Source organism: Branchiostoma floridae, chromosome 12 (assembly GCF_000003815.2).
Source record: "Branchiostoma floridae strain S238N-H82 chromosome 12, Bfl_VNyyK, whole genome shotgun sequence".
Classification (NCBI taxonomy): Eukaryota; Metazoa; Chordata; class Leptocardii; order Amphioxiformes; family Branchiostomatidae; genus Branchiostoma; species Branchiostoma floridae.
In genome coordinates, this window is record NC_049990.1 from 15,499,574 (window position 1) to 15,523,830 (window position 24,257).

Here is a 24,257-nt window from a genome sequence, read left to right on the forward strand (position 1 = left end):
ACTCGTAGCAAGAACAGTGACTGAATTTTAATGCACAAGTATAACATCTGAGCATCTACAATTGTTTCTATGGGGAAGGAAACACCTGCTTTTCTAATGCAAGAAAAGTAATGTCTGATCAACACAAGCTTTGTCTCAGTCTCACATGAAATGTACCGGAGATGTATGTTTCAACAGTGTACATTTTAACCAAAGATCCAACACTTTTAAAAGTGTGTCGGGTATACAAAGTGGTGAAAACGTCTGCTTTGTGCTGTTGTGCAGCAGCTGATGATTCTAGTTTCTCAAGTTGACGTCTTAACACTTACAAGTAACTGTCTTTTTACCACTTGAACAACATGGCTATCAACATTCACATCTACGTGCTGAACTGTTGAAATCGTTTTCCGCTGAGCTTCGCCTGCGGCCTTTTAATAAACCACATTAAGGCTGTGCTAAACTGGGCTGAGGTATCCACTTTTCTGGACAAGGCCTTTAACCACCAGTTGTCAGCCAATCAGAGAATTGCTTACTGTTCTTTTAGGTGAACCAGATTCTCTGATTGGCTGACAGCTAGTCTGAGGCCACAGATACATGTATATGGAAACCTTAGTCTGGTTTAGCAGAACCTGTGAGATACTGTAAAAATGAAAACATTTGTGGTGGTTTCATGTTTGTGACTTTGTTTCTTGGTGACATCTTCACAGCAATTAGTTCAAACCACTGCAAACATTAACTTCTTTGCAGTCAAAACCTGCATGGCATTTGCAAACTTAAACCCAAGATAATATTTTCTCTTGTACAGTGTATTGTGTAGACTGCAGCGTAGGAAAACAGTTTTCCTAAGGAAAACGGTTGAAATCTGCAACATTGCTTCTAATAGCCGCTGCCGATGAGGTAGTCGCCGAGTTTCTCCACCACGTTGTTGCAGTTACCAGGCTGCATGCCTTCACTGTAGACCCCAAAGATCAAACCTGTTTTGTTTTCAAAAAAAAGAGAGAGAGAGAGAACACCTTTAGAATCTTGCCTGTAATACATCAGCGAAATTGTCCCAAAAAATAACCCCATATAGAAACGGTCTGCCTTCAAAATGTTGGATAGGTTACAATAGTTCAACTCGTGTTGAAATCGTAATAAACATTCAAGTTGCCTTTAATTGGAGGGTCCCCCTTTAACTCCTGAACTATAGGTTTCTATGAGACAATGAATATTAGTGAATACTTACAACAACTTTGGTATGATTATGGCATAATGTCATCAATAATAATGTTTATTGCAAATTCTTGCCCGTGGGCTGATTGCATGAGACATTCAGACAAAGTAAAAAACAATATCAAAAGTGTCTACTCTAGTCTAAAACTAGTCAATCTGATGTCATCGAGTGATTTTATTGGCTGATCTGTCCTAAGAAAAGTATTCCCATAAAACGCAAAGCTCCAATATATACGCACATATTTGACAAAAAGGTTGGAAGCTTCAATGAGTCAATCGGAAGAAGCTAACATTGAACAATGTATGTACCCAAAATACACTGACACGTTGGGAAGATACTTTGCTGATAGCAACAAGAGATAAACATATCCCTGTATATAATTACAACATCAATCAAGAAGTCAGTCTTGGCTTTAACACTCTCCCGCGAGGAAACCTAGCGCAGCGATCAATGCTTCGTATTGATCGCTGAGCTGGTAAAGCATACAGTGTACAATAACTGTAAATCCCATCACACATTCAGGACCTTCCCATGACTTTTCTTACGGCCACTTCCCAACCAAAGTTGGTGCTGGGTTGGGAGTGACTTTCTCATTCTATGGCGGCAATGCCTTACGATATCGCCTCTGCCATTTCAGCTATGTAAAACGGTTATTTGGGGCGTGGCTTCTAACTGTCAGCCCATCAGAGAAATGCCTTTTTTGTTGTCCATATAAGGCGACTCATTTATATTCAAGAGCAAGATAACAGTACCGGCATAACGTTTTATGAGGGTCTGCATGGGGGGTCCTGACTACGCTTTACGCTAAATTTGGGACGGTCGACAACGCTTTACGTTAAATTCACGAAGGCAGGCAACGTTTTACGCTAAATTCATACAGGCTGACAACGGTTTACGCTAAATTCTGGAAGGCTGGCAACACTCGACAGAGGCGGGGTCGTGCTCCGCAAGAAAGATTGAAATTTTAACTCTCTGAAACACTATTCCCTGCATTTTGAAGGGAAATTTTCGCTGGCAAACAAAGCTAAGTTAAATGGCATTTCTAATTAAAGAGTCCCAGGGGTTCAGCGTAAGCTTATGAGGGTGACGCCAGCCAACTTATTTTTGCAACGTCGAGCGCCGAAGGAAAGTCCGGGAAAATTTTGAAATCCTGCCCCCCTGAAACGCCAGTTTTTTTGGCTATTATAGAAAACTAAGTGAAATTACATTTCTATCAGTAAAAAATGTGTTTGAGGTTGACACGTCACATCCCCCAGCCATGATACATATTTTTTACGAAGTCGATGACCGAAGGTGAATAGAGTGGCAAAGGAGATCCGGCTAAATTTTGAAATCTTGACCCTCTATAAAACGATATTTTGTGCATTTTGATGGGCAAATTTCTATTAGCAAAACAGATCTTTGAGGTTGACACACATCCCCAACACATCCCCAACATATTTTCAGAATTTCGAGTTCCAAAGGCGCGAGGCGGCACAAGGAGGACCATGGAAAGTTTGAAATCTTGACCCTCTAAAATGATATTTCCTGCATTCTGAATGGTAAATTTTGCTGGCAGACTAAGCTAACTTCAATGACATTTCTATTTGCAAAAAAAAGAAGATTTTTGAGGGTATATACCATATTTTTACCATGTCGATGACCGAAGCCGAAGGTGAAAGGAGTCGCAAGTGAGGTCCGGCGAAATTTTGAAATCTTGATCCCCTGAAACGCAATTTCCTGTGTTTTGAAGGACTAAATTTATTGGTAGCTATAGACTACGTTTCGACTTACGAAATTTGGGAGGCCAGCTACGATTTACGGGTAATTTTTAGGCTTAATTACGCTTTACATGAAATTTTTAGGCTAGATTACGCCTTACGTGAAATACACTGGCTACGCTTTACGGTAAATTTTCCATCCTCACTACGAATTACGTGAAATAAAATAGCTTACCCTACGAATTACGGGAATTAAAAAGGCCTGCCTACGCCTTACGGAAAAGAGCATGCAGACCCTCTTTTATAGTTCTTTCAGCATCAAGACGTCTTCATCAGGTACCAAATTTAAGATTTGTCGGTTCTGTGGGTATAGGCTAACCACTGCATCACTGTTTACCGACCTAGCATATAAAAAAAAACATTATGATCACGCAAAAATAAACAGATCTTTGTACACGCCTCTTGTTCATTTTGAATCGGTCCAACACCTGGTCCACTGATTTTTTCAAGTTGTTTTTCAGGGCCGGTCCAATAAGAAAAAAGTTACCATTTTTGTAGCGTAGTGGTCCAGTACCCACCCCTACTCCCAACCATGGTCTGGAGAAGTTTGGGAGGCTGTATGTACAGTCAAACCTGTATTAGCGGCCATCTCTGCATAGCAGCCACCTGGCCATAGTGGCCACTTTTTGTCGGTCCCTTGGATTCATAATGATTAAAAAATAGGCTTAGCGACCACCTGTCCAACGCGGCCACGGCCACACGATTTCCAGTCCCGTTGATACAGAAACACTGCCTATATTGCAACCATACTGCAGCCTTATGTCACCCTGCACCGAGTTTGAAATTGTAGTTCGCGAGGATTTGGAGTTCCTGACAAAGTCATTTTGGCAGTAGCAGAAGGTATGCATGCTTTGAGCATTAAAGTGCAAGTCTTTGTCGGTGAATTTACCGATGGAGACAATGTGACTTGGTGAGAAAGATTAGTGGTAACTGAAATCATATGTAGCTTGCTCATGGTCAATTGATCAACATTTTCTCTATAGTGGCCACCTGTCTATAGTGACCACATTTCTCCAGTCCCTTGAGTGACCACTATAGACAGGTTTGACTGTATGTATGTGTGATGGGTTTAAGTTCACACTGACTGCAACACTTACACTGCTTGGTCTTGAAGATGCATGCACCAGCTTCTCCCTTCTTCACATAGAGGGAGTTCTCGTTCTGCCTCAGGAACTTGTACTTGTTGTCCCCCTCACCAATGAAGAGCCCAGCTATGAAAACACACATTTCAAGCATCTCTTTACTAGACTTTTTCTACACATGTACAGTACAGATTTGAATACACTTTTGAAACACTGACAATGCAGTGATTTAACTTCGTGGTAGCGGGAAAAGGGACTTTTTGCGGTGGTTTTAAGTTCGGGGTAGCACCATGCACTGTTGTCTCTCACTGCCATGGAAAAATTGTTCGCAGAGGTTTTAAATTCTCGGTGAAGCGGCCATCGCAAAAAACGCGAACATTAAACAACCACAAAAGTTTCTGCATTTACAGTATAACAGTTTGTCTTGCTACCTTAACCCCCAACTACTAAATGCATTCCTGTCATCAAAGATGACATTCACTTCTCCCCCAATACTACAATGTACGTTTTACAATCTATTAAGATTTTTAAATTAGCAGTTCCTTGTTTCCAATGTGTCTACTCACAGCAAACTTATAATCAAGGTTTCCATTATACCATACAGTACTATCAAAACTTAAAAACACAGTGGACACTTCATTTTCTCTACGGAGAAATCTCCACAACTTAAAGGCCTAGTATGTAATCAGCTGCTTGTTAGTATGTTACTCACTCACACTCACTATCCATGGTTTGTACTGTGTACTCATAAAAAAATTGTGGACATAAAAAAGGAGGGAGGCCATATTTGCATTACAATAACAAAGAACTTTCTACGCTAAAGTATAGTACATCAATACTTTCTTACCTTCATTCTGCCAGTACACAGCTTTTATGTGTTGCATAAACATAATTGTAAAGCATTCGACTCTCTTTAGGGGGACTCAACTCTGGAGGTAAGCATGTTTTTTTTTTAATCCAAAAAAAAATTAACATGTACAGTGTAGGTCTTCAATTTTAGCCTTGATAAGGCCACACCAATTTAATTTCTTGGTTCACGGATTCGCTCGCTCCTATTTTTTGGAAAAAAAAATAAAAATTACCACTCAGCAAATTTTCACCATTAATGAAGCCATTCACCAACTTTCTGGTGTAGCAAATTGGCCTTTATATTATAAGCTCCTTAAAGTGTGGGTACAGGTGCTGTTACTGTACAATAATAGTGTTTTTGTACTTTTTTCAAGCTGAAAACTTTTTTTCTTTATGTTTTGGATTAGTCGTTACCTTTACCCCAACCATTTTACAATTTTTATTTTTATTTCGCCCTCTCGCTCCATATTTTTTATGAACCAAGAAATTAAATTGGTGTGGCCTAACGTAATTCTCTTCCTGCTTTAAGCCCAAAATCGACCTGTAGCTTTAGTATGTATTATTCCCATCATGCCAATATGGATCCGCATGGGAAGCTATTCAGTTACTGGATCATAAACAAAAATATCCTGGTTAATCTTTGGGGAAATTTTACTAATTTGGTTGATTTTGTATTCATAAAAATGTAGCCTTTAAGAAAATAGCACCTGCTTCACAATCTGTGCTTAAGTCCTCCCTTTCATTCATTCATTCCAACCAATCACACAATGAAGAGACAACAGAGACTTGTGAATAGAACAGACCTACAGTTTTTCCTTGCAGTGGGCTCAGTGACAGATCTGGCTTTGAAGCTACAGTATTGTAGGGATAGGTGAGGCTATCAATAGGTTTAAAACTACAGGACAGGTTAATCGAACCACCTGGGCCGGACTGGCTACATTCTGGGGTTGGTATTTAAGACCAATTTGACGTCCTATTTTTACAGTGCATTCGAAGTGGCACAGAAGGCTTCAGTTTTAGAACTAAAATTTTTGTTTCTAGCTTTCGGACCATGGTAACTACAGAACAGACAATGCCACTCATTAAAAGCTTGCTTTAAAATGGATGATGCAAGAACTTTTTCTTCCACAATTGGTTTAGGGAATGTCAAATTCTTAGACAAACTTCTTAAACATGATGAAAATATAGCCGTGCCCTTGTATCATGCTGGATCAGTGTAGTAGTGGCTGTCCCCAGAACTAACCAATGTCTAGCCCAGTTCACATGTTTTCAGGTTCTGCATATAATGCAGTTCTCTCTCAACTACTTTGGCACGGAACTGAAATACAACTTCTCTTCATACATATTTAAACAAAATAATAAACTATATCGTAAAACATATATATATTGCTCAATAAGAGGACTAATAAAAGCTTGTGCAACACTTTTATATTAGGTTTGATACTCTAAAAACTGTAATATGAGTCAAACAAGAAATATAGTTGGATAAGCAGCTGTCATAATTTTTCCACTTAAGTCTAACACAAGGTAAGCTGCATAGGGTTACAATAAGTGACTATGAATTCAACAGTAAATATATAACTCATATTCATAGTTTTATACCATTGGATTACAAAGGATTCCAACATAACTTCTAGAAAGACAACTTATCATTTATCCCTACTTTTTCTTTACATGTATTTTTTAAAAATCTCTGACAGCATGTTGTAGATCACAGGGCCTTGCTTTTAACAACTACGCCAAGACCAAGCTACCCATAGAAATATTGTTGGATTAAAATCGGCATCATGAAAAGCATGACCCTCTCAGCGAACTTTGCTTATCTACTACGGCCACAACATATCACTTGCTCAGTTGTTAGATTTTTCATTAAAATTTGGAGTAAGATAACACTGCCCGATTGCCTGACCCATTGGCCAACTTTCTGAGACATGGAAGCATGGCTTAATGTTAATGTTTCATTAAATGTTTTTATCATGGAAGGACAAACCAGAAATGTGATACCAAAATCAACATGATGGTTATGAATTGTTCCACTACAAACTGTGCATTTTTGTTTGTAATCGTAAAATTATAAAAAAACATAGGATTAAACTGATATGAATTATTGATACATTTAATATAGCAATGGAAAAGGTCACCTCTTTTGTTTAAGTTTTGCACAAAACAACATTTAATAGCAGAGTAAGTTGAATTTAGCTTTTCACTCTTCGATTGAAGAAAGATTCAGTTTAAACTGTTTACTGGGTGTGTTTTTCAGTAAGATTTTAAACATGATTTATACTTTACGTTATTGTAGTTTTTGTAATGATCACTTTAAGACATGTACATGTAGTGGTCATTTCTTGAGCTACCATGTAATTTTGCTGAGCGGTCTGAAAGAAAGTTACTTTTTCCAATATGAGTTTAGCGCTAAAATGGCACAACAAATATAAGAGAAACATTCTAAATTGCTGCACGTTTCGGTATAATACTAACATTGGGCAGTTTTCTACAACTATCAGTTTAAAGTCTCTACTTAGGAAATGTAACGGCCACATCATAATTCTACTGTATTGGTCATTTTACTTCTCATTGCAACAGAGCTTTTGGCAACTTCAGATCTAATTGTCATTTTTGTAAGTAAAACAAAGAAAAAAGTGGTCCAAGAATATTTTGCAATTTTGCCTTCTTCCGAAACAGACTAAAAAATGGACAAGGATTCTTTTTCTCTTCTGAAATGCGGAGATTGAATTGTTGTGCCATTGTGATTTGATGAGTTTCAACTGTACAGGGGTTACAGGGACAAGGACAAGCACCATACAAATTGGCTTACATCATAAGCCTTGCAAACACTTCTATGTGTACAACAACGATGACTTCACAGTTAACTCTCTATCATGTGGGAACTTGCATTATTGTGTCTTACTAATTCCAGTAAGTCTACATTAGTGCTGGAATGCATTTAAAGATAACTATAAAGAACACAGAGAGGAAAGACTGGAATGCTTCTACGAAGAGTTGCCTTAGAGAAAAAAGATGAAGATATAGGAAATGCAACAACTTGAAGAGGAAGTCATATCAATGCCACATGTATGGGAAGGTTTGTTTTCTTCTGTTTCATTCGCGTAACTATCAAACACGGAAACCATTCTCTTACTGTCCATAAAATGCACACTGTAGCCGTTTTCAACTGCTTAAGAAAACTGGTATCTTACAATAAATGCGCATATGATACCTTGAATATAAAAATTTAAGACAAGCAATCCTTGTGCACTGTGACAACTTATCTCATTAACTTTTTGATACTTGGAAAGTATAAAATGTACCGATTACATCAACAAAGGACCTTGACACAGAAAAATAAAATACTGTAACATGAATTTTACCAACAACAAAGTAGCAAAATGCTTATCGTATAACAATAAGCAAGGAAAACACAGAATGAAGTAACGCTACCAGTATAGGTACTACCCAAACCGTATGCTCTATGGGTAAAGCTAATACAAAATATTCAATGTTTGAATAAAATAATCTATGATACACAACATTGTTTAACAGTGCAGGTTAAAAAGGCAAACACATGGTGTATCTCTATGCAAAGACACCAGTTTTTTTTCTCACAGACACATACAAACGTAGCATTAAGGGTTCTGGATTCATGGTTTCTACACCTGTTACTCCCAGCACAGTGGACCACCCTATATCTAACACATCTACTCTACTCACTTCTAAAAGGTTGTTGTCCACAGGAATGATAGAAAGCAGTGGAATTAATTCTAGTTGAACTTCAAGGCTATTTTACATCCCTAGACTAAGAATCGTGTCCTAAACACCCCAACTATGAACCCTAGTTGCCATTCTCTCTTTACCACTCATCTGGACCAGTTGGTATCCATTTTCATCCATTGTTTTCTATGTATAAATTCTATCAGTAACCTGGATAATTAGGGTTTGCCTACACCTGTAAAATGCACAGGTACTGTTTTCACCTTGTTACAGCAGCAGTTTTAGACTAGTTTAGTTCAGACTAGGGGTGTCTAGTACAGATCACTTTGAGGGACTGCAACAAGGCTAACCAGGTTAACATTCATGGCTTCCATTTTTTTTCTTTTTTTTTTGGTCATATATAGAAATATCCTAGTCAGTGTTTAGAGGCTGGAACAGAAAAGAGCAGCAGCACAGAAGGTGGATGCCTAGAAGTTGCACTCCAAGAGGTATTCCCCCAGTTTTTCCACTACATCATTGCAGTTGCCTGCCTGCATGCCATCTTCATACACAGCGATGATCAAACCTGAAATCCAACAGAGATAGATGTTACCATATCAACATCTTGTAGAGATTTTTTTGCACTTTTCCTTAGGAAATGTTGATTTGAGTATATGTTGGTAAGTACGGAAAGAGTGTTTGAAACCTCAACAATGTTAATGACCGTCACAGATGAACAAGAGTCATCTGCATGCTTTTTGTTGTTTGGTATAGTTTGCAGAAATAAAGCACTATATATGCTGATCTTTGTCTCAATCATTTTTGCTTTGGAGAGTACATGATCAAATACGAATTAAGAATTCAATATGTCGAGACATACACTAAGGAAAGCATGGCTAAATCTACAGTCTGGTCTTATATAGACTGTACTCATTGTATATGCTTAACAGCAGTTTACTGGTTATGCAAATCAAATAAGACAAAAACAAAAAAGAGATCTGTAATACTTACACGTGTTTGTCTTGAAGATGCATGCTCCCGTGTCGCCTTCTTTGACATAGAATGCCTTACCATTCTGCTTTATAAACTTGTATTTGATCTCCTGCTCTGTTCCACTTTCAGTCGTTTCTGTACCTATATACATGCCAGCTGCAAGGAAAAGAAAGCCAACATATAGTTAGTAGAAGACAAGAATAAATGCAAAGTCGGAACATCATAAAAACAAGATATTTGCCTCAGACAACAGTCTTGGGGTGTTGAACTCCTCAACTAAACTGGTTTCTAACTGTACTGCAAATTTCTTTGAAAGGAGATACAAAATGTCACTGTAAAACTGAACTTGCTCCAAACTCCAAACATCTGACACAACATTGCTTTCGAAGTCATAAGATGTCACGAACATTTCCAACAGGTATTAATCTGTTTATGATATGTATGAACTTGTTTATTAGAATATTTATTGTTGGCAACTTCTTGGTATTAGTTCTACATGTATGAATGTGTTACAAGCTTGTGTTAAAACTATTCAAAAATTTTGTAAACGAAAATTAAAAACTTGCAATGTACAAATGTACAACTTTTTGCAACATGTCCAGCCAACTTTTTTTTTTTGCAACATGTGCAGCCAACAGGCTGACATATACGTCTTGTCAAGTGGGAACCTACCAGCGTCTGTCATGCAGCTACGTGCAAAAACCGCAAAATGGAGGAATGCTCTGGTTGCATTTTGCCCACTACTTCAGCACTGTGGAAGCCGGACTCAGTTTGCATTTTTGTCAAAATCTGTGTTTGTGTCTGGGACTGGAAGCAGGCGTACCTCCAAGTGAAGTTATCAGTAGACTTATGACAAGCTATCTCACTGCTATAAATGTTTGGATCTGTTGTGTAGAGGAAGCTATGAACAACATTTTCTATCTAGCCTACAGCTACCACTTTTCTTGTCAAAGAGCTGACAGGCATTGACATGCTTTAAACTTACACTTTCTGTAACCATACTGATCATCATAATTATCATGTCTCTAAAGAAACCTTTCTGCAAGAGCAATTATCAAAGACTATGATCTTTTTTCTTTCTTCAGGACATTCTAGCCCGACACATTGATTATTACTTACATGTGTAGAATTCGGCTAGGGTGCCCGTGTTGAAGGCATTGACTATTTTCAGTACTTGATCTGAAGTGACCTGCAGGAAAATAAAAGAAACAATATTGTGTGTTAGTATCACAGTAACATTCCGTACATTTTCTACAGCCAAGTTTCTGAATTTCATAAAATGTATCATTTCTTTGCATAAAACAAATACACACATATAGAGAAGGTAAGTATATAATATTCAGAGTTATCTCTCTACAATTTCAATATGCACAATGGCACGTCTGCACCATTGTGCTCACACTCACTACACTTGCATGCTCTCCATGTAGCCCATTTGCCTGAGACAGATATATCTATTGGCAGAATGTTCTTGAGTGCTGCGTGTGAGGTGAATATCTTAAGGCACTACAGAACCCTATTTGTATTTACTCTATCCACCGATGGGGAGGGTGAAAATGTTCCTACTTGACATCATTTTCTGTTTGTAGATCAACTTTTTCCCTGTAGACATTTTTCCTGGCTGTGTTGTTCTATTCCAGTTTCCACATACCCAAATCAATCATGATGATCACACATTACCCAATTCTAAGGCAGTACATCTATTAGCTGGTACGCATATTTTTAATTCAGGGTTTCAGGGTTCAAAATAGTTTTTTGGGCAAACCTGGACTGGTGCAGGTTTGAGGTGCAACTAAACAACAGAGATACCTGTTTTCTGTACAAATCTGTACATGCACACATCAGGTGGTATTTCCAGCCCTGAGATTGTATTAACTGATAGACTTGACTGTGTACCCCACCATGAACTCAACTTCCCATCCCTGATTGCTCGTATTCCCACCAAGCCTGACCCATATCCAGGAGCGCAAATTCCCAGAACGAAATGCGCATACCGTACATAGCCTACTATCAAAACCTATTCCTATTATAGAGCTGCCGAGTCCTCTTTGGTCAACGTTACATCAGAGTTAAACTGTTACATATGATCTCTCTTTGGACACATAAACCTATATATAGTATTTAACATTGCATACAGACACAACCTCATACACTTATGTTTCAGTGACTATCCAGGATAAGTCAGGATGTGCATCATTAGTACCTACCCTCGGGAACACCTCATCTTCAGAGGAGGTCAATTGCTTGGGTAGGCTTTACCCTGTTCATAAGCTGTGCACTGATTACTTCTCACACGAAGGGGAAGCATTCGGTTTATACTAGCCATAGGTTTCATACCTGATATCATAGCGACCAAGCACCTATACCCTAACAAAGGGCATCACAACCTTGATTTAAATCTAGTACGTCATTAATGATAGAAAATTTGTAGGCTTGTGGAATGGTTCAATTCTATTGTCTAAATTTTCGATGAAGTTTAAGTTGGAAACAATATGTTACCTTTGGGCTAGCTTACGAATGAGAGAAAGCTTAACAGTAATCAACTGACATTTTTTTATATGCACAATTGATACAGATGGAATAGTCTTTTACCTTTATACTTTTTTTGGTATTTTTATGTAGCAAACAGTAAATATGAAACATCATCTTTGCATATTCATAGCCCTCATAGACTGTCTTATGTATAAATGTATGAAATCAATTAGTGACTGATGACTTGAGAAAAATTATTGACATAGGCATCAATGCTAATCAAATGTTACTCACACTGAATATTAATTTTGCTGAAAAAAACGTAAATTAAAAGACGGAAGCAACATGCCAGGCAAAAATGGGTTCTATTTGATACTGTAGCTTTGCAACTATGCTAAACCTTAAGTTAACTATGCATGATATTGACCATGAAATGACCAATGGCTTGGAATACCTCTTATATTTTTTCTGCAATGACTCCTATCCTAATAAAAAGCCTACCGTTTTCCACTTGATTTGACTTGGATTGCTACATTATACAATAGACCTGAGCACTCTCGCAGTCATTGCTCTTACCAGGCACTACTATCTGAAATCTTGACATCTTTTTTCGAAAATTGCAGGTGGGCATTCCCAGCTTTTTCATGCGTGGCTAAGCTTGTTTCGATTATAGAATATAAAGGTAATACTGGCTTCAATAGCATAGCAAATAGCCCTCCCACACACTTTACTCTGGAACACCTGTACCCCCTGAACAGTTTATCTTCCACTTGTGACACAAGTGCATGTCTACCTGTTTTCAACATGACTGTTCTGCATACCATAGTTGTAACAGTGTGCCAACTGTAAATACTTCAGATTCTCCAAGGCCATTGATATACTGCAGCTGAAAGCTGAGGTTGCCAGGCTGTTATATATAATAGACATAACATTGGCTATGGTTGCAGTTGTGTGTTTCAGCCTACAAAAATTATACATGATATACGGACATATGAAGAGGTTGTGATCATGAATAATGTCCAAAGAGAAAAGAAATCTAGAACTAGAAGTCCTCAGCTTTTCTAAAACTAGGCCTTCAAGAATTTCAGATTTGAAAAATTGTGTCCAAGGGCGGTTACCCTGATGCAATATTACAACCAAAGACGACAGCACCTATAATACATTTAGGTATCTGGCTATCGACTACTCTATGCGCATTACATCTGGATACATGCTTGTTAACTGAACACTTGACCACCAATGTCCCTATAGACTATGACAGGCCCTGAATTTGCCCTCAGTAGGGTATGAAATTATCTTGCCATCCCCATCCATAATTCAAAGCATAAACAGCTCCCAAAACACCCAATACAATTTTGCAAGCTCCACTTAGAATCAGTGGTGCGGGGAGAAGGGCCTTTGATTGGTGGGACAATCACGCCCTTAAGTTTCCCCTAATGTGCTGATTTGATGAACCGTGTTGTCATGACGATGAAAATCAATAATCGGACCTGTAAACCCGTTAGTGTCTCAGGATGGCACTAAAATGTCTGGGGTAGGACTCATTTGCAACAGACAGGTGATCACTACAAATTTGTTCTTTGACTACAAGTATCATACTCTTACCTTTATGGCAACATCAATAAGGCTGAAGCAATGTAATTGGTTATGTCAAACAATGTTTTCATGTAATGTTACTATCATCACTAACAGTATCACAGATACCCATGCTAACTTGTATTTACACCCACTCAAATGACTATGGACAACAGGCTGATTCACAGGAAGAAATGTTTTACATGTTGTCATATCCCACTTGAAATGCAAATCTATTTGATACAACTACTGGACACTGCACAGTTAGCTAAGTAATCACTTGAAGGACAAACAGCAATCTAATAGTAATACATGTACCAAAAAATTTCTTTGCACCCATTTCAAATAGTAAATTGCTGCAATGGGGATGTTGACACTCAAAAAGAATGGCTAACTATATATGTTGGTGTGCATGCCTTAATCTTACACAGTGATTTCACACAAAGCATATCTGCCTACTGAAATGTGTTAGGAATTCACTTTGGTGGCGTCAACCTTTCCTGTATACATACAAGCTACACCCACTTAAATTCCTAATTCCTGGCTGTCAATACAGACGTGATGTCCCCGTCTACCGCAGTGAGAACTTGAAGAATGTAGAAAAATGTCACAGGTTGTGGGCGAGACATTGGATGACTACAATACAACGGGTTGGGGTTTTGTGCGCGTTAAAATTTGCGCGTTAAAAAACTGCGCGTTGAAATATGCAAATTAGCTGATTCCCTCGGGATTTGAAAACTTTTTTGCCGTTTTTAACTTAAAAGCTTGAAGATGATAACACGGAATAAAATTAAGCATCATACTGTTGCATTCTAGAGTACAATATCCCTTTCTGTAAATATTCCAGGAGTTTTAAAGTGATTTTCAAATGTTAGGTTTTAACGCGCAACAAAGGTTGAAATTTGCATGTGAAACAATCTGCTTGAGAAAAGCTGAAATGAAGCTTGTAGATTGGAGAAAAGCCTCACATTAGTAATTTTTCCATGTATTTGTGTCAAATTCAAGTGACTTTGAAATCTTCTGGATATGCAAATTAACCTATTCCCAAGGGACCCAAAAATTAGGGGCTTTTCAAACCAAAAATTCAGGTAACAGATGGAAAATCATATAATGGGGTCACATATTTCTGACTAAGAATTTATCAATGCACAACTTAATTTGTTAACGCGCAGATTTTTAACCCGCGCGCAGATTTTTAAGAAAACCCGTTCCCCAATACAACACGATGTCAGGAAATCTGCTTTAGATTCTATGCCATACCGCGTATCCATACATATGGTACATGTAGGAGGTTATCGGAATTTCTAGGCATACTGTACCAATATAGAAACCTCCCATGCCTGTAAGTATAAGAAAAACAAAACGACTTTCTGCTGCCATGATATTTGAGTCAACTACAAATAATGTTCAGATTTAGCAAACCATAACAATGTTATCCAATATTGTACAATATCTTGAGCACTTTGCAATTATAACACAATATTCATCTGTCTTGCTGACACACATGGTGGTTTCCTGATTATGCTTGACAAGTAAACCACAAATTCCCAACCTGGCATTGATCATCAATTATATAAGATGACACAAACAATATCTGTGTGCGTCATACATGATACTTAACTTAACCAATATGCAATACATGCACTTTAAATGACTAAGTCTCTATTGCTCCCTGTCCAAATTTTTCTATTACAAAGTAATATTTACCCATCGTAAAGAATGAATCATAACATGCCAATCATAACAATTATTTGCCCTTGTCTTTAGACATTAAAATGTCTAATATTGTGTTAATCAAAAGTTAGAATTAGATATACATATGAAGCGATGATGAATGCTTTTTAATGAAGTTTTGATTATATAAGCGATAACATTACCTTTCCAATAACTTTAAAACATATCATTTTTTGTATCAAATTGCTTCTTTTTCATCTGGATATTTCAAGGTTGCGAGACAAGAAAGTAGGTCACTCATCCCATACATGACATAGTTTCAGGGATACCTTAGTCAGTAGATCTGGTATTATCGCCAGTGTTTATAACCATGATCCCTGTGTATCTTCCTTCTTCAGGCATGCCTTTAAATATAATTTGACAGACCCAAGTCCAAACTTTATGTATAAAACACTGCTTACAATGGAGACACTGTATCTAATAAAACATTACTGCAGCACTAGTATACAGCAGGGCTCAAGGCTGATAAGCTATTCTGGAGACTAGCGGGGAGGGCCGATGCTGTCTCCTTCAATTCCAAGACAGATAACAGGCCACTTAACAAATAACCAGTGTGAAGCCCTGAGACATCAGCTGCACTATACAGAATATTGCCCTGCCACCGTTATTGACTATTGGCTTCAACTGTATGTCTGACATAACTAGTGTTGTAGTGCTTTTATTGCTTTTTGCAATGTTGAAATCTTATATTGATATGTCAAAGGAAATGAAACTAACAAGTACAGGGTTATATAATGTCAGGGTGCTTATAAACGTATACACCACAGTATTTCTTGTTTCAAAGATTTTTTTAATATGAAATACATCAGAATTTGGATTATCAAAGGAAGACTAGTCATGAATCTTTGCATAGGCTGAGCATTTGATAAGTTTATGGTCTGTATAACCTTTTTCCCATTTAGCCATTTAACTTTACAAAGTGATGACAAGTACATAAAAAAGCTTTGACTGCAAACTGAAATGAATACTGACAGAGTACTGATGACTACATTGATTTTTCCTGTGACGTTATCATTGCCATCATGGTTATGCTCAGCAGTTCCGTTTCATTTCTCTATGACTCTTTTTTTGCGATGAATGTCCAGGAAGTTGTCTAGTCTCTATGAATGCCTAGTATTTGATATGGAACAAAGACTGATCAAGTTGCGTTCTTTCCTGACTGCTATCCAGCCCTATCCTGGCTCAGAGCACACATCTCTAATCTAGATCTCCTATTGACATAACCTTATTAGCCACAAGTCCCAAACATTTCCCAGAAATGCCTGACTTATGTAAGCCTTTCAAGTCTGCAACTTGTATGGAATAACACGTTGACATGAAGTATATACAAGAGAATGAAAACAAAGGGGTAGAAAAGACACAAAATGACATTTTCAGTCACAATAATAAATTAAGTAGCTTCATCATAAATCATAAACCTCCATGAATTATGCACGTAGCAGCATAAATCATACAGGTCATTTCATAAATCATGAAGATTTCTTGACTAGGTCATATACAAAATTGAGACACTACCTGGCAACAGCAAAATTCTAAAGTCTGAAAACAGAGAAAAATTTCACTTACTCAGCAGGGCTAGGAATATTGCAATATGTGATTACCCAGCTTGTGTTGTAGCAAATTTGCTACTTGTTCATACTTAACTCGCTTAACTTCAAACATCCATCCTTGATTTGATTTTTTTTAAAAATTGAACCATAATAAATCTACTGATGGATAAGGAGTTCACTGCGGAATATATACATAGATACCTGAATCATACTATTGCAGGCCTTCACTGGGGCAATTCCGTTGTCTTATCTCAACTCCCAGCATTTTCTTATCTCAGGAAAGTTTACTAAGGATCAATCTATGCGTAACGGCGCTATACAAATTTGCATACAAGACATGCTATATAAACAGGGTAATAGCAGGGATCAAGCTAATACAAGACAAGCAATTTCTTTTCCAAATTGCAGCACTCCAGAAAGATTACAACATGCCTGAGATAATAGAAACAACTACTCGTACAAAGTAAAGATACAATCATATTTTTTCTACCAATCTTGAAAAGAAAGAATAATATTATAGCTAGAGTAATCTGGAATTTATGAGCATTGCTTGTATTACTCAACTCTTATCAAGATTCTATTAAAGAAATGACTTTTCAAATTGATATCAACGCCTACAAACAAGTAAGCACTAAATATTTTCTGTTATCTATGCAGAAGACATAGCAGGATGCCATTAAGGAGACCTGAACAGTGGGGAGGACAAATTGAAATGGAACAAATTGCTACTGATGTTCCTGCTTTGCCTGTTTAATGACACTCCCCATGGTAATCTTATCAACCATTGAAGCTCTTGAAGAGCTATTGCAGGACATGCCAGTGGGGAAGATCCAAACTAATGGAGGCCCTGACCCAAGGAAAAGAAGGAATGCAAGTATCCACTAGATATTCAATTTAGGCACCATATCAACAGCTTGCAAGATATGACAAAATCACAAAATGATTGTCAGTTTATAACTTACAAAGTGCCAGTGTAAGGATGTTCATGGAATGTAAAATTTTGCATTGAGTTGTTATAAACATCAATATATACAAACTATAGTTTTAATTTAGACATGAATGGAAAGTTGTCCTTAAGAATCACTGTGTAGGACAATAGACAAAGTCAGTTTCACACTTGTAATACAAGTTGTATGGATTACAAAAACTGCCTGCATTGCATGGGAGATAACATCATTTCCGTTAACATTCAAACACGTCTGAACATGCTACATGCACATTATCAGCACGTTCTTGGCATGTTGTATGAATGTTAACTGAAATGAGGTAATCTCTTCGTAATATAAGCAGTTTTGTAGTCAGTGGGAACTTGTCTACTTGTAAGTCATAGACATATAGCAATGTGCAAACAAATCAAAACAGTGTCAAATTGGTTCTGTTTTTTGTAATCGCAACTTCAATTCAAGGGTACATTTCCTATTTATCAAATATCTTATTTTCCTCATCAGCATTTCTTCTTTCTGGTATTTGATTCACCAGTGAAAGTGAGACACTTCTAAAAATCCTTGAACACACCAGTCTTGAGATAAGCATCTCTAAGCTCCTAAGTAGTCTATCATGAAGTGATAGGAATCAGCAGGGCTTGTTTGCAGAACAAAAGACTTGGGATCATCAGCTTGTCAAGCCCCACTGGGTAACAAAAGCTGAGTGTTTATCCTATTCACACATGGCCATACATGGCTTCCTCCTGAGAAAAAATGTCTATTCTATTAGAGTATATTCTAGACTCCTCTCTTCTCTAAAATGGGAGATAGCCTAAGTGAGAGTCTAGAGTAGAGTTTTTCTACCAGGAAGTAACTCTGTTGTTCCTTATGTGGCTAAGCAAGAAATGTACATTTTAAAAATGGGAAACAAAAAAGATAAGTACCTAAGACAAAATATAGACAAATTTACATATCTTATGTGATAACGCTTTTGCAGACCATCCATAAGAAATTTTTATGTTCTTACACTTCCATCATTGCAAAGAAGTAATAAGTAAAAAATACACACTAAACTCCTGTATTGTAGCTTCTACCTATGTGCTTGAATACTATTTTTTCTTGACCTTGTTTTTTTGTGACCAGTATACATCATTACATGTACCACAAATATTAACAATATAAAGGTCTTCATTCATTTTTTGGGAGGAGAGGTAACGTTATACCATATGGAAATATTCATGAGTCAGTGCCTCTAGGCGATAGTAAGCTCATTAATATGTTCACGTAATAATGACTAACACTGAAATCCAGTGCAATGACCTCTGCTTCTAAGTCTGACACATAAAATGGACGTCACTGATTTTTTTCATTCTATCGCCAGATTGAGTAAGGGAATTTGCACACTAATCTTATATCCCTACCGTGTCGAAAATGTATTACTACAAATTCGCGCGTTCCCTCTAAGCCCATGTTCCAACCCACAAAAGCCCTCCCTCACAACGAAATCCGCCATAAAAATATATGCAGGCGTAAAATTCCGATACACTCATACAGGAAATACACTACATGCTAACACATTGCAGTAATGTATCATTTGCTCAAGAATCTATATTTATTTCATTCACGTAAAATAAATACATGCATTTTGGAGGGATCGTTGCGAAAATCGCGACATTTTTCGTCTTTGACAGACGGACGGGCGTGACATTTAGCTGACATGTCTGGGTAAGAAGAAATATCGCCTAGGTCGATCCCCTTTGCTGCATCCTTCTCAGTCGATGCGGCATTTCTTCCGTAGCCTGTTCTTTACTGTTTAGAAGAACATAGGGTCCATCTAAAGAGGATAAATCAGACGACAGTTCCCTCACGTGGCCTCATGCCGGCTCGTGCAATTTCTCGGGCGCCATGTTGAATGGGAAATATCTACTATGAATCGTCTGACATTGGCCGAATTTTCACATTTTTCCCTCAAACGAGAAATTTTGGTCAATTACGGTGAACTTTTCTCTCAAAGTTTATTCTACTGTAGCTTAATAAAATAATTTGACGTAAATATTAATTGTAGGACGCTATAGGAGGGAATGTAACGGTCCCCGAGTGGACTGCTAGAGGCCCTGGGGCGGGGAAGGCGCGAGCGCCCGCTGCTGTCACTCACCTTGAAGCCCTTGCTCGTCGCCCATGCGCTCCCGTCCATGCCGTGGATGGCGGCCTTCGCAACCTGCCCGGTTCCCAACAAAGATTGGTCGATGTAGCTCTGCCAGCTCATGGTGAATGTGTTTTCCTTTTCTTTACCCTCTTTATATTTCCTTCTAGAAGATACTTCGGCGTGCACTTCTTTCCAACCAGGAAGACCGCACCGAAACGTCGGGTGGTGGCAGGTCACGTGGTAGAGTAAGCAAATTGGCTTAGGAACTACTTTCATCCAGGACAAGATAAAGATAACGTATGCCCTGAAATATAGACTATCACAACATTTTTGTGAAGGAAAATAAATTATATGTTCTATCTATGTCATCTTTTCCTACAATGATGCATTGTTCGTCTAAAAAAGAAAAGTGTAGTAAAAAGCGCACTGATATTTAAGCCACACCGGTAATCACCACAGAGGGCTTCCCCCATTGGCTGTCTTCATGATGATGATCATCTCCTCCTTTGCCTCAGCATCTTCAAAATGTTAGAAGCTATTCCCACATGAATGGATGATAGATCTCCTGTACGCACACGAACTATTCTTTAGTACCCAGGTTGAAATCGTTTAATTCAATTTGTAGTTATAACAAGGTGATGCATGGGTCCAGTCTAGGAAATTGGACTGAACCAAGAGATTTTCTGAGGGGTGATCTGAGTATTAGAAGAAAAAAAAACTGGGCTCACACAATCCAAGGAGCTTGATAAAAGCTCCTTGCACAATTTAAAATAAAGTTTAAATGGTGGTAGTTGAAAAGCGAAAATCAGCATTTCTCTTTCTGTGAAGCTGTGTAATTGATATGTAGCTTGCATTTTTATTACGTTTTTGCAACATTCCCATGTCAAATTATCATGGCATATTGATATTATCTCTCATTGTATTCTGCAAGATTTGTGTATTAAGTTGTGTATTAAGTCCCAAAAAATGACTGAAATGGAATTTCTCTAACACAATTATGTCAGTTGAATGTGATACGGTAACACATGCCCGTAGCCAGAATTTTGGTTGGGGGGTTCTTTTAAGTGCTTGCTGGACCACCGAAGGCGTGAGCTACCTACATATGAGGGGGGCATGCTCCCCCGGAAAAATTGAAATTTTGACCCTCTGAAACGTCATTTCCTGCATTTTGACGGGCAAATATCGCTGGCGAAGTTTAATGGAATTTCTATTAAAAGACAAGGCTTTTGGCATAAGTCTTTGTGGCCAACTCCCTCGACATATTTTCACCATGTCCGAAACAAAAGGCGCGAAGCATCGCAATGGAGGTCCGGGGAAATTTTGAAATCTGGACCCTCTGAAAAGCCATTTCCTGCACTTTCTGGGGCAAATTTTACTGATAGACTCACTAAGATTGACTGAAATGTCTATCAGTGAAAAATGCAAATAAGTCATGCCTTTGGAAAAAAATCTTGGACATGAAAAAGTGGACCTTCGAGCCTAAAAAAGCGGACCTTTTGAGCATGTGGGGGGTTCTTCAGAACCCCCCCTGGCTACGGGCATGTAACAGAGGGTCCCCTTACTGCTGAATTTGAAATATCCCCTTCATATTATGCAATTCATAGGCCTCGCCTGGAATTTACATGAATAAGACGAACAGTTATTACTACTATTACTTCTAGACCGATTTCCCCACAAATCTACAGGAAATCAAACAAGGTTCCCTATAGCCTTACAGAAAAGAGCATGCATGCCCTGATATTTGCTGCTTTCTGTTCTTAAATTTGATCCCCAGATAGCATGGGTATCCAGACCAGGCAGGAGGCATGTTTTTCTGACACGATATTGATAAACCATCAGGAAGGATACATCCTCAGATGGCCGGGAAATCTAGACTATCGCAAAGGGATAGGGTTTCAAAATTTGCATAAAATATTCATTTAAATAGCAGTTTCAGACAGGATGAAGGAACAGAGGAAATGAGGTAAAAATACATTTTTAAAGGTTTGCTAAACTACCATGAAATATGTTTTTCATGCTGTATTTGTTACATTCTCATTCTTGTGACAGAACTCAGTTGAAAGCTGGATGATCCTCTTTTACAGATTTAATCAAAGGTGTTAGTAGAGACTACATGTAAGTGTGCTTAGTGCTAAGTGTAAGAATGGAGTAGAAACGAAAGAAACAATATCCCGACTCCCGGGATTCAAACCCGGGCTGCCAGATCATAAACCAAGATGCTAAACTGCTATGCTAAAAGGTTGACAGCCCGTTGGCATGGTTAGTTTAGCACACTGGGGACCCAAAGAGATGGAGCTACTAGGGTTAGACTTAGGGCTGGGTATCGGTACAGCGTACCAGTACAAAACCGTTTTTTCTTATTGGACCGGTCCAGAAAAACCAGACCTGAAAAAATTAGGTGGACCGGATGTTGGACCGATTAGAAAATTAACACATCATTTTATCAGGCATTCACACATTTTGGCACTTGCAATTGGAAGAAAATGACAAGAGTGAAGTAAAATAGAGTTTATAGTAATTTCTACCAAGGTTTACAGTCAATCGTACAGGTGCAGTTAGCGTTGTAGGATTTTAAAACACCAGTGTAAGTCTAATACTCCACCAAACAGATTTCTTTGTAGTGAAATGGACCATTGGTATGAGTCATACTGAATCAGGTCCAGGTTCAGGTCCGGACCTGGACCTGATCCTTTGGACCTGAACCAGACCTGGACCTGAATTTTCTGTACCGGTACCCACCCCTAGTTAGACTATTGCAGTGGTTTTTCAAGGGCGCTATCCTGGCTATTGTACTGGTTAGACAAAAACATTATTTGTCCAGAATAGTTTATCCGGCGAGATGTATGGATGGTCTAAAAGATAGACAACTTTGTATCCATATCTGTATCTATATAGCCGGTATAACCGCCCTTCGGCATAACACACCAGCTGATCATTTATTTGACCATAAAAATTCAATATCGTCATTGTGCTAAATTTCTACTTATAATTGATAAGTCTACGCAATCCTCTGTTTACAAGTTGTAAGACCAGACATAAGTTACAAAGACAGACATAACTATACTCTTGTATTCAGAAGAAGTAATCTCCATATCGTATCCAGTTGCAGAGATTGAATTGTCTTTAGATGTTGTACTTCTATTTGCTTTAGGACAGATGAGGACAATGTGGCACTGCACTCAAGTTTTATAACTTATATTAACAGGGCCACATACATAGTGCAGACAGAGAGTAAAGGTAGTCTTTTCTTTTACCTCCCCGACCGAAGTCAGGTACCCATTTTTACACCTGGGTGAAGTGAGGAAGGTCGTGTTAAGTGCCTTTCCCAGGGCACAACGTCAAGGGTATGGCGGGTATTGAACACGAGACCTAGATTCAGAGTCGAATGCCACACATGATGCCACAATGTTGTTGATGTCTAACCTCGATGTGTAACCTACAAAAACAAGCTAAACTTATAATTTGCGTCGTTTATGCAAATTGACCCAAAAAATTACACAAACACCAAGCCTATGAAAACACTTTTATTACTGACATTGCCATAAATAGACAATTCTCACAAGATATTCTGAAAGTACTTTCCTTTTAGGATAGGAACTATATAAAACATCACTGGGTATTGAAACAGTAAGAACTGGTGCTATCCATAATGTTCCTTGTAGGTATTATATTCATATCTTTTGCAGTCATGACAATGTTATAACATTGAACTTCCATTCAAAATCAGAACAGAAAAATGTTCTTGTGATAAAGCATAAGGCCATATTGATTTAATTGTATGGATGACGTCCGAGCAACAATTGTCCATTCAAAAAATATCAGCAACTGGATAGTAATGTCGTAGAAAAAAGATTATGTGATAGAAGAAAAATAAAGATTCTATCGTTTGGTATACCATACTCTGTATGTTCAGTTATTTGTTCAACCTTCCTGACCGCTCAGTTTTCATACAGCTTTTTTGCCCACCTTTTTGGCACATGCACGCACCAGTTTGGTGTTTCCAGATGATGTCATCCAAATAATTGAACCAAAATGGTCTTACTCGTAAGAAAATCTAATTAGCCAACGTTTGGCAACTCTTCAACTACCTTTCTGATAAGCTTTTCATGAAAGTATCCATATCATTTAGACTTCATCATCATCATTTAGACTTCAGCTTGATAAACTTGCAGGAAAAAAAAAGTGTTCAGCTTTTAACCAATTATTGTAAAAACGCTTCATTTCAGAGGGTTGATAAAGATATTATAAGGTGGGGACACCCCTATGTTAGGATGCCCCTATAATCAGACATCCC

At 38.0% G+C, this 24,257-nt stretch overlaps 1 protein-coding gene across 2 annotated transcripts; it reads right to left on the minus strand.

The window, feature by feature from the left end:
* Positions 1-5: 5 nt before the first annotated feature.
* On the minus strand, positions 6-20,222 carry LOC118428208 (profilin-1B-like). 2 transcript variants are annotated; one of them, XM_035838215.1, is made up of 4 exons: positions 19,973-20,219; positions 10,683-10,752; positions 4,050-4,163; positions 6-953 (listed from the first exon to the last, which is right to left on the minus strand). In XM_035838215.1, the coding sequence occupies exons 1-4, from the start codon at positions 20,081-20,083 to the stop codon at positions 856-858; spliced, it is 393 nt and encodes a 130-aa protein (XP_035694108.1). In that variant the 5' UTR covers positions 20,084-20,219; the 3' UTR covers positions 6-855. The 2 variants fall into 2 exon arrangements, with proteins under 2 accessions (XP_035694108.1, XP_035694107.1); XM_035838214.1 differs by lacking the exons at positions 6-953; positions 4,050-4,163 and adding exons at positions 5,677-9,156; positions 9,582-9,719 and having other exon boundaries at positions 19,973-20,222.
* Between the last annotated feature and the right edge of the window lie 4,035 nt (positions 20,223-24,257).

Coding starts and splice junctions, on each gene's coding strand:
- LOC118428208 (XM_035838214.1), bottom strand. CDS start 20,083: ATGAGCTGGCAGAGCTACATCGACCAATCTTTGTTGGGAACCGGGCAG. Junction 10,753..19,972: donor CGACGAGCAAGGGCTTCAAG/GTGAGTGACAGC, acceptor ATTTTCCTGCAG/GTCACTTCAGATCAAGTACT. Junction 9,157..9,581: donor CATCTTCAAGACAAACACGT/GTAAGTATTACA, acceptor GTTGGATTTCAG/GTTTGATCATCGCTGTGTAT.